The sequence below is a fragment of the Peromyscus californicus genome, unplaced genomic scaffold (assembly GCF_007827085.1).
Source record: "Peromyscus californicus insignis strain IS unplaced genomic scaffold, ASM782708v3 Scaffold_14__1_contigs__length_90479793_seg_2, whole genome shotgun sequence".
NCBI lineage: Eukaryota > Metazoa > Chordata > Mammalia > Rodentia > Cricetidae > Peromyscus > Peromyscus californicus.
The window spans coordinates 65,272,282-65,285,443 of record NW_026294436.1 but is presented as its reverse complement, the minus strand read 5'-3'; the positions used below and the strand labels follow the sequence as shown (position 1 = coordinate 65,285,443).

Below are 13,162 nucleotides of genomic sequence, written 5' to 3'. Positions count from 1 at the left end.
TACCTGCTGAGCCATCTCACTGGCCTAAGAATAATCATAAAAACTGCTGTTGTGGGACATTAAATCACACTGTGTGAAAGGCGCCTTCTGGTTGGTTTAATAAAGAGCTGAATGGCCAATACCTAGGCAGGAGAGAATGGGCAGGACTTCCAGGGGAGAGAGGAGAACTGGAGGAGAATATGAGTGCGCAAGATGCCAGCGAGACATGAGAAAGTCAGACATACAGAATGGAAGAGAGGTTAAAAAGCCACGTGGCAGAACGTAGATTAATAGAAACAGGTTAATTTATGTTTTAAGAGCTAGTCGGGAATAAGTCTAAGCTAAAGGCCAAACTTTCATGATTAATAAGTCTCCATGTCATTATTGGGGAGCTGATGGTCCCACAAAAGAAAGTCCAACTACAAACTGCTGTTTCTTTGGGGGGTGGGGGATCTTGGGCTGGAGAGGTGGTTGTTCCCAGAGGTCCTGAGTGCAATTCCCACAACCACATGGTGGCCCACAACCATCTATAGTGGGATCTGATGCCTTCTTCTACCATGAAGGCATCCATGCAGATAGAGTGCTCATATACATAAAATAAATCTAAAAAAACAAATCTCTTTGAGTGTGAGAAAAATATATTCAGACTGTTAGTGGAAATATAAATTATTACAAATCTTACCTACAGATTAGATAGCATGTTCCAATTTCTCCTCCCCGCCCTCCACAGGGTTTCTCTGTGTAACAGTCCAGGCTGGCCTGGAACTCGCTTTGTAGACCAGGCTGGTCTTGAACTCACAGAGATCTGCCTGCCTCTGCCTCCCAAGTGCTAGGATTAAAAGCGTGTGCCACCACTGCCCAGCTGCATGCTATAAATTTTATATGTAAATACTTATGTTGTATCAATTATACCTCTAAGGGTTTATCCCAAAATCAGGAGCAATAAAAATGTTCTAAATTTGTGGTGATGAACATATAACTACAAAATATTACAAACCACTAAAGTATATACTTTTGTTTTATGTTGTTATAATGCTGGGGATCCAACCCAGGGCCTTGGGAAGACTATGCAAGAGCCCCACCACTGAGCTATGCCCCCAGCCTTTTAAAATGTACATGCTAATTAGATAAATTGCATAGTATGCGAATTATATCTCAATAAATCTGCTTATTTAAAGTAACAATTTTTTTTAAAGAAAGCAAGACACTGGAGAAAGGCTGCCTACCATTTAAGTATCAGCCTTACTTACTAGCTCTGTGATTTTGAGCAATTTTTTTTTTTTTTTTGGTTTTTCGAGACAGGGTTTCTCTGTGTAGCTTTGCGCCTTTCCTGGAACTCACTTGGTAGCCCAGGCTGGCCTCGAACTCACAGAGATCCGCCTGGCTCTGCCTCCCAAGTGCTGGGATTAAAGGCGTGCGCCACCACCGCCCGGCCTTGAGCAAGATAATTTAACTTCTCCATATCTGTTCCTTCATCTGCAAAATGGGGAGTAATGTAATAGTATCTATTTCATGAAGGTTGTTAAAAATTACATCAAAGTCATACACATGAAATGCTTAGGACAGCACCTGATACATAGTAAATCCTCAATAAATGTTGGATCTTAATACTTTTTCAGCTGTGGACTATGTTCTTTAAGTAAACACATAGACAAACTAAGCTTGGTGATAGAGCACTTGCCTAGGAATACAAAGCCCTGGGTTCAGTCCTCAGCACCAGAAAAACAAAAGGCACCCCTCCCCCAAACAAATAAAACCAGACAGACAAGACGAAGATTTAGAGGCAATGACTAGAAAGGGAAAGAGATAAGCTACATCACATAAATGACAATGATACACTAGGGCTGTTAGGACTAAGGAAGAAAACTTGGGCATAAAATATAATCATCATAAAGAAGTTGGTCATGGTGGCACACTCCTGTAATCCCAGTACTTGGGAGTCTGAAGCAAAAAAGATTGAGTCTGAGGCCAGCCTAGGCTAAATGCTGAGTTCTAAGCATTGTATTGAAATCTTGTTTTATAACACTTTAGGGGAAATAATGAAAGAATAACAGGAGTTATATCTGAAGTTATAAAGCTGGTCTGAGAAAAACCACATTACTATTAAAGGTCACATTTTCTTAGCTAAGTTTCATTCCTTTATTACAAGTCCATGTGACTTTAAATTTTTTAGATTACATTTGTTTACTTTTTGAGTGAGTGTGTGTGTGTGTGCGCGCGCTATTGTACACATGGAGGTCAGAGGACAACCTGCAGGTGTCGATTCTCTTCTTCTACCGTGTTGAGCTCCAGTGACAGAACTCAGGTTCTCTGGCTTGGTGGCAAGAGTCTTTACCCTGAGCATCTCACCAGCCAAAACTTTTTAAGTGTCAAAAATAAAACAGGATAAATAAAACAAAATAAAATAACTCAGTAGAAGAGTACTTGCCTAGCATATGAGACACCCTAGGTTTGATCCACAGCACTCTTCCCCAAAAATAATAAATAAAAAATACAAAAAGGAAATCCTATTTCATATATTGCTTCCTCTTCTGGAAAGTCTTCAACCTCTCTCTCTTAATAAAGTTGGACATTTCCCTCTCATTTATTTTGGTACCAAGTCTATTTTACTTACTGTCCACTATCTTCATGTTTATAGAATCACAACTGGCTTCCCATCCAGTTTAAGTAAATCAATAAAACACTGACTCTTCTAGGTTAGTAAAAATAATTGCTGAGCAGCAATACTGACTTAAAGAATGCTATTCAAAATGTAACAGATAAATACGAACTTTATCACATTGCACAATTATTCACATCCTTCCCATGAAACAAACATCAACACACACATACCTGTGGAATCATTGCGACTCTCTGGTTTCTTTTAGGTGACTTTGTATTTATTTGTCTGTCATCCTCATCAGAAAAGAGTCGACTTCTTTTTGAATTTCTGAAAGGCTATGATAAAATTTTAGTTTAATGAGTGCTTCTTGTTTTTGTTCCAAATGCAAATTAGATCTGGAAAACACAGCTAACTCTAGATTATCAGCAGTATAGGACTATAAATGAGTAGCACAAAGCTAAAATAAACATCTTAAATTAGCAAAGTACTTAAATATATATTTCTACAACAATGATAAACCTAAAACTAGAACCCACATCTCTGTAGCACACTGGCAACCTTGCATGGTGAAGACAGGAAAATATGTTCTGGAATTCCAACTCAAATTATGTTGGCTAATATTAAGTTGCTATTACATGATGTCCGCTGCAGAGGGTTAGACAAGGGCATTGAACCACTTGAGAAGCACATGCCCAAATGGTTTTAGTATCATACTAGATCTGATGTCAAAAGTTTATCAGATTTCTAACTGTAAATAAAAATCCATGATACATATGAGATAACTGATAACTATCTTTAGAACTAAAAACCCCTAAGTAGAAAAAGTATATAATACTATCCCAGCATTCAGGAGCCAGGGGCAGAGGCAGGCAGTTCTCTGTGAGTCAGAGGCCAAACTGGGTCAGTCAGGGCCTCATAGTGAGACTGTCTGTAAAAAAAATATAATAATAATAATAATAATAATAATAATAAATAAAATGTGTGTGTGCATGTGTGTGTGTTACAAATGCTTAATGGTGACCAGATAATTTGGTTACAGATAATTATCTAAATCAAATCAAATACTGCTCAATGACAGGTTAAAATGAAAATACCTATAGTTGGGGGGGTACTTGCAAAAATATTTTTGTACTATGTGAACTTATACACCACAACCATACAATTCAGTGCGAATTCCTCTAGCTTACAGGAAAGCTCTCCTTACCATTTCTACAGCAGGGCCCGCATTCCTGCCTTTCCAAACAGGAGTTTTCTGTAAAGAACTGTACTTTTCATTCCATGTGTTAGATAAACTTCCCTCTGTAATGAATAATTAATACTGATAAAATTTAAGGTTAGTTCAAAGGATTTTCTATCATGAACACTACCCTTTAGTAGTAGTAAATATATGGGGGGCTGGAGAGATGGAGCACTGGCTGCTCTTCCAGAGGACCCGGGTTCAATTCCCAGCACCCACATGGCAGCTCACAACTGTCTAACTCCAGTTCCAGGGGATCTGACACCCTCACACAGACCTACAAGTAAGCAAAATACCAATGCACATAAAATAAAAGAAAAATAATTAACTACATAAAGTATATATTAACGTGAAAAAGTTACAATGTGACTGTAATAATCTTAGTTTACTAGAAACAAAAGAAACATCTCAGGCCAGAGAGACACTTAGGGGAAAGGCACTTGCAGAGAGCTACCTGACGACCTGAGTCTGAGTTCGATCCCTAGGACCCACAGTGGAAGGAGACAACTGACTCCTGAAAGTTGTCCTCTGACCTCCATTAAACACTCTGGAGCACACATCCACACTCACAAACACACTCACACATACATTTTTAAAAAATCCTATTATTTGATGTGCATGGTGTTTTGCCTGCCTGTATTTCTGTGCACCACAAGAAGGCCTGGCGCCTGCAGAGGCCAAAGGCGGCCGCCAGATCCTTCAGAGCTGGAATTAGTCGACTGCTGAGCTCTCATGTAGGTGCTAGGAGCTAAGCTGGGGTCCTCTGGAAAAACAGCCAGTTCTCCTGATCACTGAGCCATCTCTCCAGCCATATACAACTACAGTTTAAAAAAAAAATTAAAAAACAATACCAAAACCTCACCTGTGTTTTCTGTCCATTCTTTTAACAATATGATAAAACAATGCATCTTGAAAGTATTACATTTCTATATGAAATATACAGGATTTGGTTTTAGCTTTAGGTTTTTAATTATTCTTTTACTCTGTTAAGAACAATTTCATATTTTTTTAATAAAATTCTAACCAAAAGTAGGACAATGGGAAATAAAGAATAAAAACCTTCTAATTCGGTTTGTTTTGTTTGAGACATGCTCTCACTGTTCCCCTGGGTGGCCTGGAATTCACTGTGGAGAGAGGCTGTCCTTGAACCTGCAGAGATCCTTTTGCTCTATGTGTCCCAATACTGAGACTGCAGCATGGGCTACACACCTAGGGGACTTTTCTAAATGATTTTTCCTTCAATATGTAAAACACGACATAGGAAAATTAATCTAGTATGGTATGGTACATTCCTATGGCCCAGACTGACCTCAGTCACAGCAATCCTCCTGTCTTAGCCTCCAAAACAGCTGGGATTACAGGCATGAGCCACTATGCTTGGCTGTTCTTAATTCAAAGAAATGTCTTCAGAGTTGTGCAAAAATCAGAAAAAGCCCTATCAATTAAATTATTAGATATATGAAATAAAGAAGAATGAGTTTAATTTTTGTAAAGAATCAGGTTTAGATGCAGATATATGTTTAAATATAGATACAATAAAACTAAGATTAATATATATATATAGGATAGTTCTTATTTTCCTATAGTTGCTTACCAGCCTTCTCTAATTTTTTTCCCTAAGAAATAAGTTAGTTGGAGCAGGTGTGGTGGTGTTCTGTAATCCTAGCACTAGGAAGCCTGGGGCAGTAGGATTAGTAGTTCAAGGCCAGCCTCAGCTACATAAGGATCTTCAGGTCAACCTAGGCTATGAGATCCTGTTTCAAAAGACAAAATTAACTAAGGAGGCCTGCTATTGTGGTACATTCTTATAATCCTAGTACTCGAGAGGCAGACGCAAGATTACCCAAGTTTGAGGCTAATCTGGTCTATATACTGAGCTCTAGGTCAGTCAGGGCTATATATAGTGAGACCCTGTCTCAAAAAACAAACCTACAAAAATAAATAAAAACAAACCACAAAAATGTAAGTCAGATGGAGGCTGAGGCAGGAGGTCCTTAAGGTCCAGGTTGCCAGCACCTCCTCCTCCTCCCTTTGCAGAAAATCTCATTCTTTTAGTTCAGAGAACATGCAACACTCTTAAAAGAAAGGAAGGAAGGAAAGGGGGGGAGATCAACATTCATGTAAGCTCAGCACAGGTTTCTTCAATGTTTTTACAGTAGTGATACCAAAGAGCTCAGACAAGCACCCTACAGCTGAGCTTCACCCCAGCTCTAATTAAGAGATTCTTTAAGCAAGACACTTTAAAAAGGAAGAAGAGGTAGTGGATCTCTGTGAGTTCTAGGCCAACCTGGTCTACATAGTGAGTGCCAAGCCATCTAAAAAAAAAAAAAAAGCACACAAAAGAAGATATTCTTTAAGCAATAATTTTAGGAAATTTTTCTTTTCTTTTCTTTTTCGAGACAAGGTTTCTCTGTGTAGCTTTGCGCCTTTCCTGGAACTCACTTGGTAGCCCAGGCTGGCCTCGAACTCACAGACTTCCGCCTGCCTCTGCCTCCTGAGTGCTGGGATTAAAGGCGTGTGCGACCACCGCCTGGGTAGAAATTTTTTCTTAATTACTAGCAAATAAAGATAAATTTTCTAAAAGCAAATGAATTTAAAATTATCAGCGAAAAGTTAATACTTGAGTGAATGCAATGAGTCACATATAACAGAAGGAAAAGAAAAATATATCCAAATTGTTATACGTATCTAGAAAAGCATAATTCTTACCTTTTAAACTGACAAGGGCTTTTGCTGAAGAGCCTGAAATTAAAAATAAAACAAATCAGCTGGGCATGGTGATGTATCCTTAAAAGGATATGAAATCCTGTGAATTTCAGGCCACCCTGGTCTATATGGTGAGTTCCAAGCCAGTCAAGGCTACACAGTGAGACCTCATCTCAAAAATAAAACAAGCAGACTAAACCAAATCAATAAATATTTCATAATCAAAGTTAAAGGAGAAGAACTTGGTTTACATATAAGAGTGCTCCACTTGGTCTGAGCAATCTTGAGCTCGACATGATGGTTGGATATGCAAAGCAAGCAGCCGAGCTGGCACCAGGGTGGGCTCAGGTCTGAAATCCCAGCCCATGAAAGGCAGAGGACAGCCTGGCCCTGTCTGGGAAAGGAAAGGAGTAACGAGCCTGGCACTCGAGCTAAGAACTTCAGAGACTCAGCCGGCCTGTGGAAACTGTGACAGCGGCTGGAAATCATTCTAAGAGAGAAAAATGTAGAAAAAGAAGAAAAAAGTGGTTGGGGATTTAGCTCAGTGGAAGGCCCTGGGTTCGGTCCCCAGCCCCTGGGGCGGGGCGGGGGGGGGGGGGGGGGGGGGGGGAGAAGAAAAAAATGAGTAGGAGCAGACATAGTGTTGCATCCTCATTCAAAAGTGCTCTAGCACTAGAGGAAAGGAGAAAGAACACATTATCAGAACAAAAATCAGAAGAGGTAACAGAGAAAACAGAAAATAAACATGATCCAGAGACTGTCATAGCCAAAAACAAGTCCCTTGAAAGTCTAGAATGCAGGTATATACAATACTTAAAGGTCTATACAGGACAATGGAATTCTGAACACCCAAGGCGGACTAGCATAAATGTAGAAGGGGTCACTAGATGAAATTATAATAGACTAACCAGGGAGCTCCTCCTACACGCAGAATCTATTATTAAGAAAACTCTTTAGGAGATCTGTGGCAGGTAACTCCCTGTGAGAACACAGAGCTACAGCTTCTGTGACAGTGAAGGCAGGATCTATGAGTGGTAGAAGTAGTAGATTCAATAGGGAGAAGAGTTTTGAGGTTTTATGTTCAAAGGCCATTAATCATGGGTGAGGGAGTAGGGGAGAAAGCCATAAAACTTTGCTAGAAGTGCTGGGGATACAGCTGGGTTGAGTACTTGCCTATTATGTTCAATCCCTAGTAACACAAAATAAACAAATACAAAGTTTACTAGCAAGCTTCAAATGGGTGTACATATATAGTACGTGCTGAGCGGTAGCTCCTGATCAGGCAGTAGACACCACAGCAAGGAAGTAAGTCAAAAGCGCCCGCCTTCTGGAAGTTAGGGGACAAACAAGTACAAGCCAGGAGGTAATGAGCCACAGACAAGTGAAGCATAGGACAGGGAGGGGGAGCGTGGGAGGACAAACTCTATGAATTAGCTCCTCTGAAAGGGTTTGAACAGGTTCTGAGAGAGAGGTCTAAGCCACAAGGGCACCCATTTCTATCCCACAAAGGTGGGAATCCTACCTTGAGGATTCTGACTTACTACCTTTAACTTCTTTTACCTTGTTCTAAGAGGCAGTAGAGACAGCAACAACAGGAGATGGCTGTGCAGCTGAGTCTGCGCTACTCTTGCACAGGAACCGAGTTCAGTTTCCACACCTGGGTCGGGCAGCTCATAATCATCTGTGACTCCAGCTCCAGGGGGATCTGAAGCCTCTGGCTTCTGTGAGCACCTACATTCATATGCATATACTCCCCCAACCCACGCTTAAAAATAAATCTTTTGCCGGGCATGGTGGCGCACGCCTTCAATCCCAGCACTCAGGAGGCAGAGGCAGGTGGAGCTCTGTGAATTCGAGGCCAGCCTGATCTACAGACTGAGTTCCAGGAACAGCCAGGGCTACACAGAGAAACCCTGTTTCAGAAAACACATGAACGAGCGAACGATAGATAGGTAAAAATAATCTTTTAAGCAGAGAGCCTAAGTCTAGAACATTGAGTCTGACTACTGTGTAGATCTTAGCTCTGCTACTCCCTTGCTATGTTATTTTCCAAAAGGTTCTCAGCTCACTGTGCTGTTGTTTCTTCAGAGAGAAAACAAGTAAATATAAGCAAAAGTGCTTAGGACAATGTATACAACATATGGCTAATTTTCAGATGGGCTCACATTACATTAACTGACCAAATTACTCATCAGTTTAAAAACATGAATTTTACAGGTGAATGTGGTTAAGTTAGAATCCTGCTCTAACCAGTTCCATTCATTCAACATTCAACCAGTATTTATTGGATGCTTGCCATAGGCAGTTTGAGAGCTGAGGCCACCACCAAAAGCCTCCACTCTCACAGGAGTCTGAATTCTAGTGGAAAGAGACATACAACAAATAACTACATAGAACAGCAATTATACTTCAGGACAGTTACTATAAAGAACTTAAACAGGAGTTAGGGAAAGCTTCCAGGGAGATAACATCTGAAAAGAACTAGCCATAAAATCAGGAAGAACCCCCACACCACCCCAAAAAGCAGATCACAACATGGGAGGCCAAGCAGAAGAAACCTAGCCAAAAAAAAAAAAAAAAAAAAAAGCCCAGAGAAATTAGTTTAGATTGAGTATCTGATGGAGAAAATGGCCACTGTGCTGGGGGAGGGGAGTTGAATAGAAAGAGGAAAGCAGGGGTTGTGCTTAGAGGTGGGATGCAGGTGTATTCCTAGTTATTTCTCAATTACTGTGACAGCAATATCTGACTAAATAACTTCAAGTTGGGAAGGTTGATTTTGCTCGAGGTTCCCAAAGGTTCGTTCACTTCATCACAGTATAGAGGGTATGGAAAAGCAGAGGACTGATGTGATGGCCAGGAAGAAGAGAACAGGGAAGACAGGAAGATGCCAGGGTAACACATAACTACCAAAGGCAGACCCCCCCACACACCTACTTTCTCCAACTAGGCCCCATCTCCTACCTTTCCCCACCTACAATAATGCTGTCATATGACTCCAGCAAGAGATGAGTCCATTTATTAGGTCAGAGCCTCTTGATCTAATTGGTTTTGAAGGTATGCTCACAGACACACAGGTGTGCTTTACTGAGCTCCTAGGTATTTCTCAATCCAATCAAGCTATCAAAATTAACCATCACAGCAGGCATGAGGAAAAGCATTAAGTGGCTCTGCTCTGGTGGGCTGCTGACCAAATAATAATCACACCAACAAATGTGTGACTGCAAGTGAGAGAGCCCCTGAGAAGTTACACAGTGGGATGGAAACACTTCAAGAAGACATACTTGTCACAGAGGACAAAAAATAACCACAAAACCTTAAATTGGGGGCTGGAGAGGTGATGGCTCAGCAGTTAAGAGTACTTTCTGCTCTTCCAGAGGACTGGAGTTTGGATCCTAGCAACCACGTTGGGTGGCCCACAAATGCTTATAAACTCCAACTCCAGGGGCATCCAATACCTCTGGCTTCTACATGCATCCCATACACATGCACATACCCACATGCAGACACACATGTATACATAATAAAAGATAACAAAAATAAATATATGTTTAAAATCTCAACAAGGCACTCCAAAGAGTAAGCAGAAATTAACTGGGAGTGGAGGGAGGGGAGCAGCCTGGAGAACGGCACATGCAAAGACCCAGATAAAAACAGCCCAATTAACTCAGAAATAGAATGAGGAGAGACACAAAATACATGGGGAAGTGGAAGCAGCCAGGAAACATGGGGTCTTAGAGCTGGCCACTAAAAAGTTTTAAACAAGAGGATGGCTGGGAATGATGGCACACACCTGCAATCCTAGCAATCAGGACGCTCCAAGTTCAAGATCAGCATGGTCTACAAACTGAATCAGGCCAGCCTGAGATAATATATATGGAGACTCTGCCTCAGGATTAAAATACAAGATAATTGGAGAAAGATGCTTCTGCTCTGAAAGGATCCCTCTGACCTACAAATATGCGGAGGGAGTGGGTTACTGAAATGGTGACAACCTGGGCTAGGTGATGGTAAAAAGTAACAATTGAGACACATACAGGAGGTAAACACTCCAAGACTTGGTAAACGCTTTAATATGGGAAGTGAGAAGAAAGTGAAAAGATAACTAGGTTTCTGCTCAGTCACAGGAATGAATACACAATGTAACCATCCACTAAGGCAGGAGCTACTGGAAGCACCTAAGTGCTAGGGTGGAATTCTGAGATACATTGTGAATCTCTTTAAGTCTGATGATCCCTCTGCAACATCTAAGAGGAGATGTGAAATAGCAAGAGTTCAAGAATAGAAGCTTCGAGCAAAGATTGTTGCCCACATGTAAAAATCATGTACTTACATCAACTGAAGGAAAGATCAAATGAGCAGAAAGCAAAAACAAATATATATATATATATATAAAATATATATATATATATATATGAGAAGGAGAGGGAAAGCGAGAGGGAGGGAGGGAGGGAGGGAGGGAGGGAGGGAGGGAGGGAAGGAGCGCTAGAGCTTTTTTTTAAACACCTGGTCACAGTAAGTACTCAGAAATGATAGCTTTTATTACCGATGTTACTGGGACTATTAACTAATGTACTATATGGCTCCCTTAACTAAAATGGGTTTAAAAAAAAAACTTTGTGTTTTTCATAGCAAACTGAAATTACTTTCACTTTCCAAGATCATGCTCTATTTTAATTAATAATATTATTCCTCATTCAGTTCCATTTTAGCCAAGTCTTTAAGTCTGTTTGTGTCATTGTATAACAAATCAAATGTGCAATTCCTGCTTTTGACAAAGCTGTAGTTTCGCTAAAGAAGACACACGCGCACACACCTCCCCCAACGAAGTGCCAGAGACATTATATGGTAATATAAACAATTAGGTTATACACAGTCTAACTGTGTAGCTGATATCTGAACCTCAATATAAGCCTCAAGTGTGCACCAAGAACACCAATAAGAAAAACTCTTCTCCTGAAGGTACGCTCACAGACACACCTACCGTGTGCTTTACTAGTCTCCAAGGTATTTCTCAATCCAATCAAGCTATCAAAATTAACCTTCACAGCAGGCATAAGACAAAAACCTAAGTGGCTCTGCTCTGGTGGGCTGCTGACCAAACAATCACAACATAAATATGTGACTGCAAGTGAGAGAGCCCCTGAGAAGTTACACAGTGGGATGGAAACACACCTGTCACTGAAGATGAAAAACCTGACATTACAGCCCAGGCTGGCCTCCAACTTGGAGCTATGCTTTTGTCTCAGCACACATGTGTGAGAGTAACACACATGTCACTGTGCCCAGCTTAGAAAAATTTCTTCAGATGGAAGATGACATTCTGCTTATTAGGCTTATCTTTATTTGCAAGCATCCTAAGTAACAATTAACCATATTCTCCAAACAAAAACAATAAAACTCATAGATGGTCTATAGATATGGCCTATCAACACAGTAATTATCAGCTATTTGAATATAAGTCAAGATTAAGTAAAAATAAAAAACCAGCACCTCTGCCACTCTGGTCACATGTGGAGTGTTCCATAGCTACATGTGACCAGTGGTTACCCTGCTGGACACCAGAAATGTGAGTATTCCATCACTGAGAAAGTTCTTTTGAGACTTAGCACTGGTCTAAACCAAAGTTAAAACAGAAACACTTTGAATACAAGTCTTCATCAGCTTGGCAACCTCAACTTTTGACAACAATATACTAAGGAAGGCATGAGCTCAAAGAAAACAGAATTAGGAGTACCTTGGATCCCCCTTTAAAAGTGTATCTGCCTTGTGCACAGATACGCTGAACAGAGATCGAGCTTTTACTTGGCTTTTTGAGATAGGGTTTCTCTGTCCTGAGTTCCTGTTGGGGAACTCCAAATGGTTAAAAACAAAATACTCCTATGTTATAAAAAATAATACAGTCATTCTAAATACAGACTGCTCAGTTTTGTTTTTGTTTTGTTTGTTTTTCTGAGAAGGGTTCTCTGTGTAGCCCTGGCTGACCTGGAACTAGCTCTCTAAACCAGGCCAGCCCTGATCTCGGAGATCCACCTGCCTCTGCCTCCTGATGCCGGGATCAAAGGTGTGCACCACCACGCCCGCAAATCTTTTGTTGTATACTCTGACCAAGTGCTACAAACACATACCACATAGAGCGTATTGATTCAAGACCATTTTGTAAATAGAATATCTGTCTTTTAATAGTTTGTGCAATATGAAAATTACAAAATTGTTCCCTTGACCTTAGGTAGCAGAACTGGTGCTTTTGCTGACTGCATACAGGTGAACATCCTGTTTTAGGGGTGGAGTAAAGAAGGTTAAGTGAGGCAATGCACAGGAGTGAGTATCAGGCAGAGTAACATACATGTATGGCGCGGTGCTCACATCCTCGGGTAAAGACATCCCATACTTTAAGACACATCCACTAAGAAGCGAGTCTGGGAATGGAGCGACCTCAACACTTGGAGCCAAGCTGGATCATCTCCGGAAAGGTCCACGGCCACCTGTAGTCCCAAGGGAAGGGGCCAACCCAGTGTGACACGGAAGGAAACACTTCCAGGATGGACACGGGGGTGCGGGGAGCGATCACAAAGTGCCAGCCGAAGCAGGAGCTGTCACAGGATCCGACCAGAGGCCCGGGCACGGAGAGGGGCTGTGTC

At 41.0% G+C, this 13,162-nt stretch overlaps 1 protein-coding gene across 5 annotated transcripts in view; it reads right to left on the bottom strand.

Moving 5' to 3' along the window:
• Positions 1-13,162, bottom strand: part of Lin9 (lin-9 DREAM MuvB core complex component) — a 51,025-nt gene that overhangs the window by 36,689 nt on the left and 1,174 nt on the right. For 2 of the 5 annotated variants that reach the window (XM_052737805.1, XM_052737803.1), the window contains 3 exons: positions 6,528-6,560; positions 3,786-3,880; positions 2,812-2,916 (listed from right to left, as the gene is read on the bottom strand). In XM_052737805.1, the coding sequence (XP_052593765.1) occupies positions 2,812-2,916; positions 3,786-3,880; positions 6,528-6,560 (233 nt within the window). Of the gene's footprint in view, positions 1-2,811; positions 2,917-3,785; positions 3,881-6,527; positions 6,561-12,867; positions 13,007-13,162 lie in introns of all 5 variants that reach the window. The other 3 variants (XM_052737806.1, XM_052737808.1, XM_052737807.1) reach the window with 3 other exon arrangements.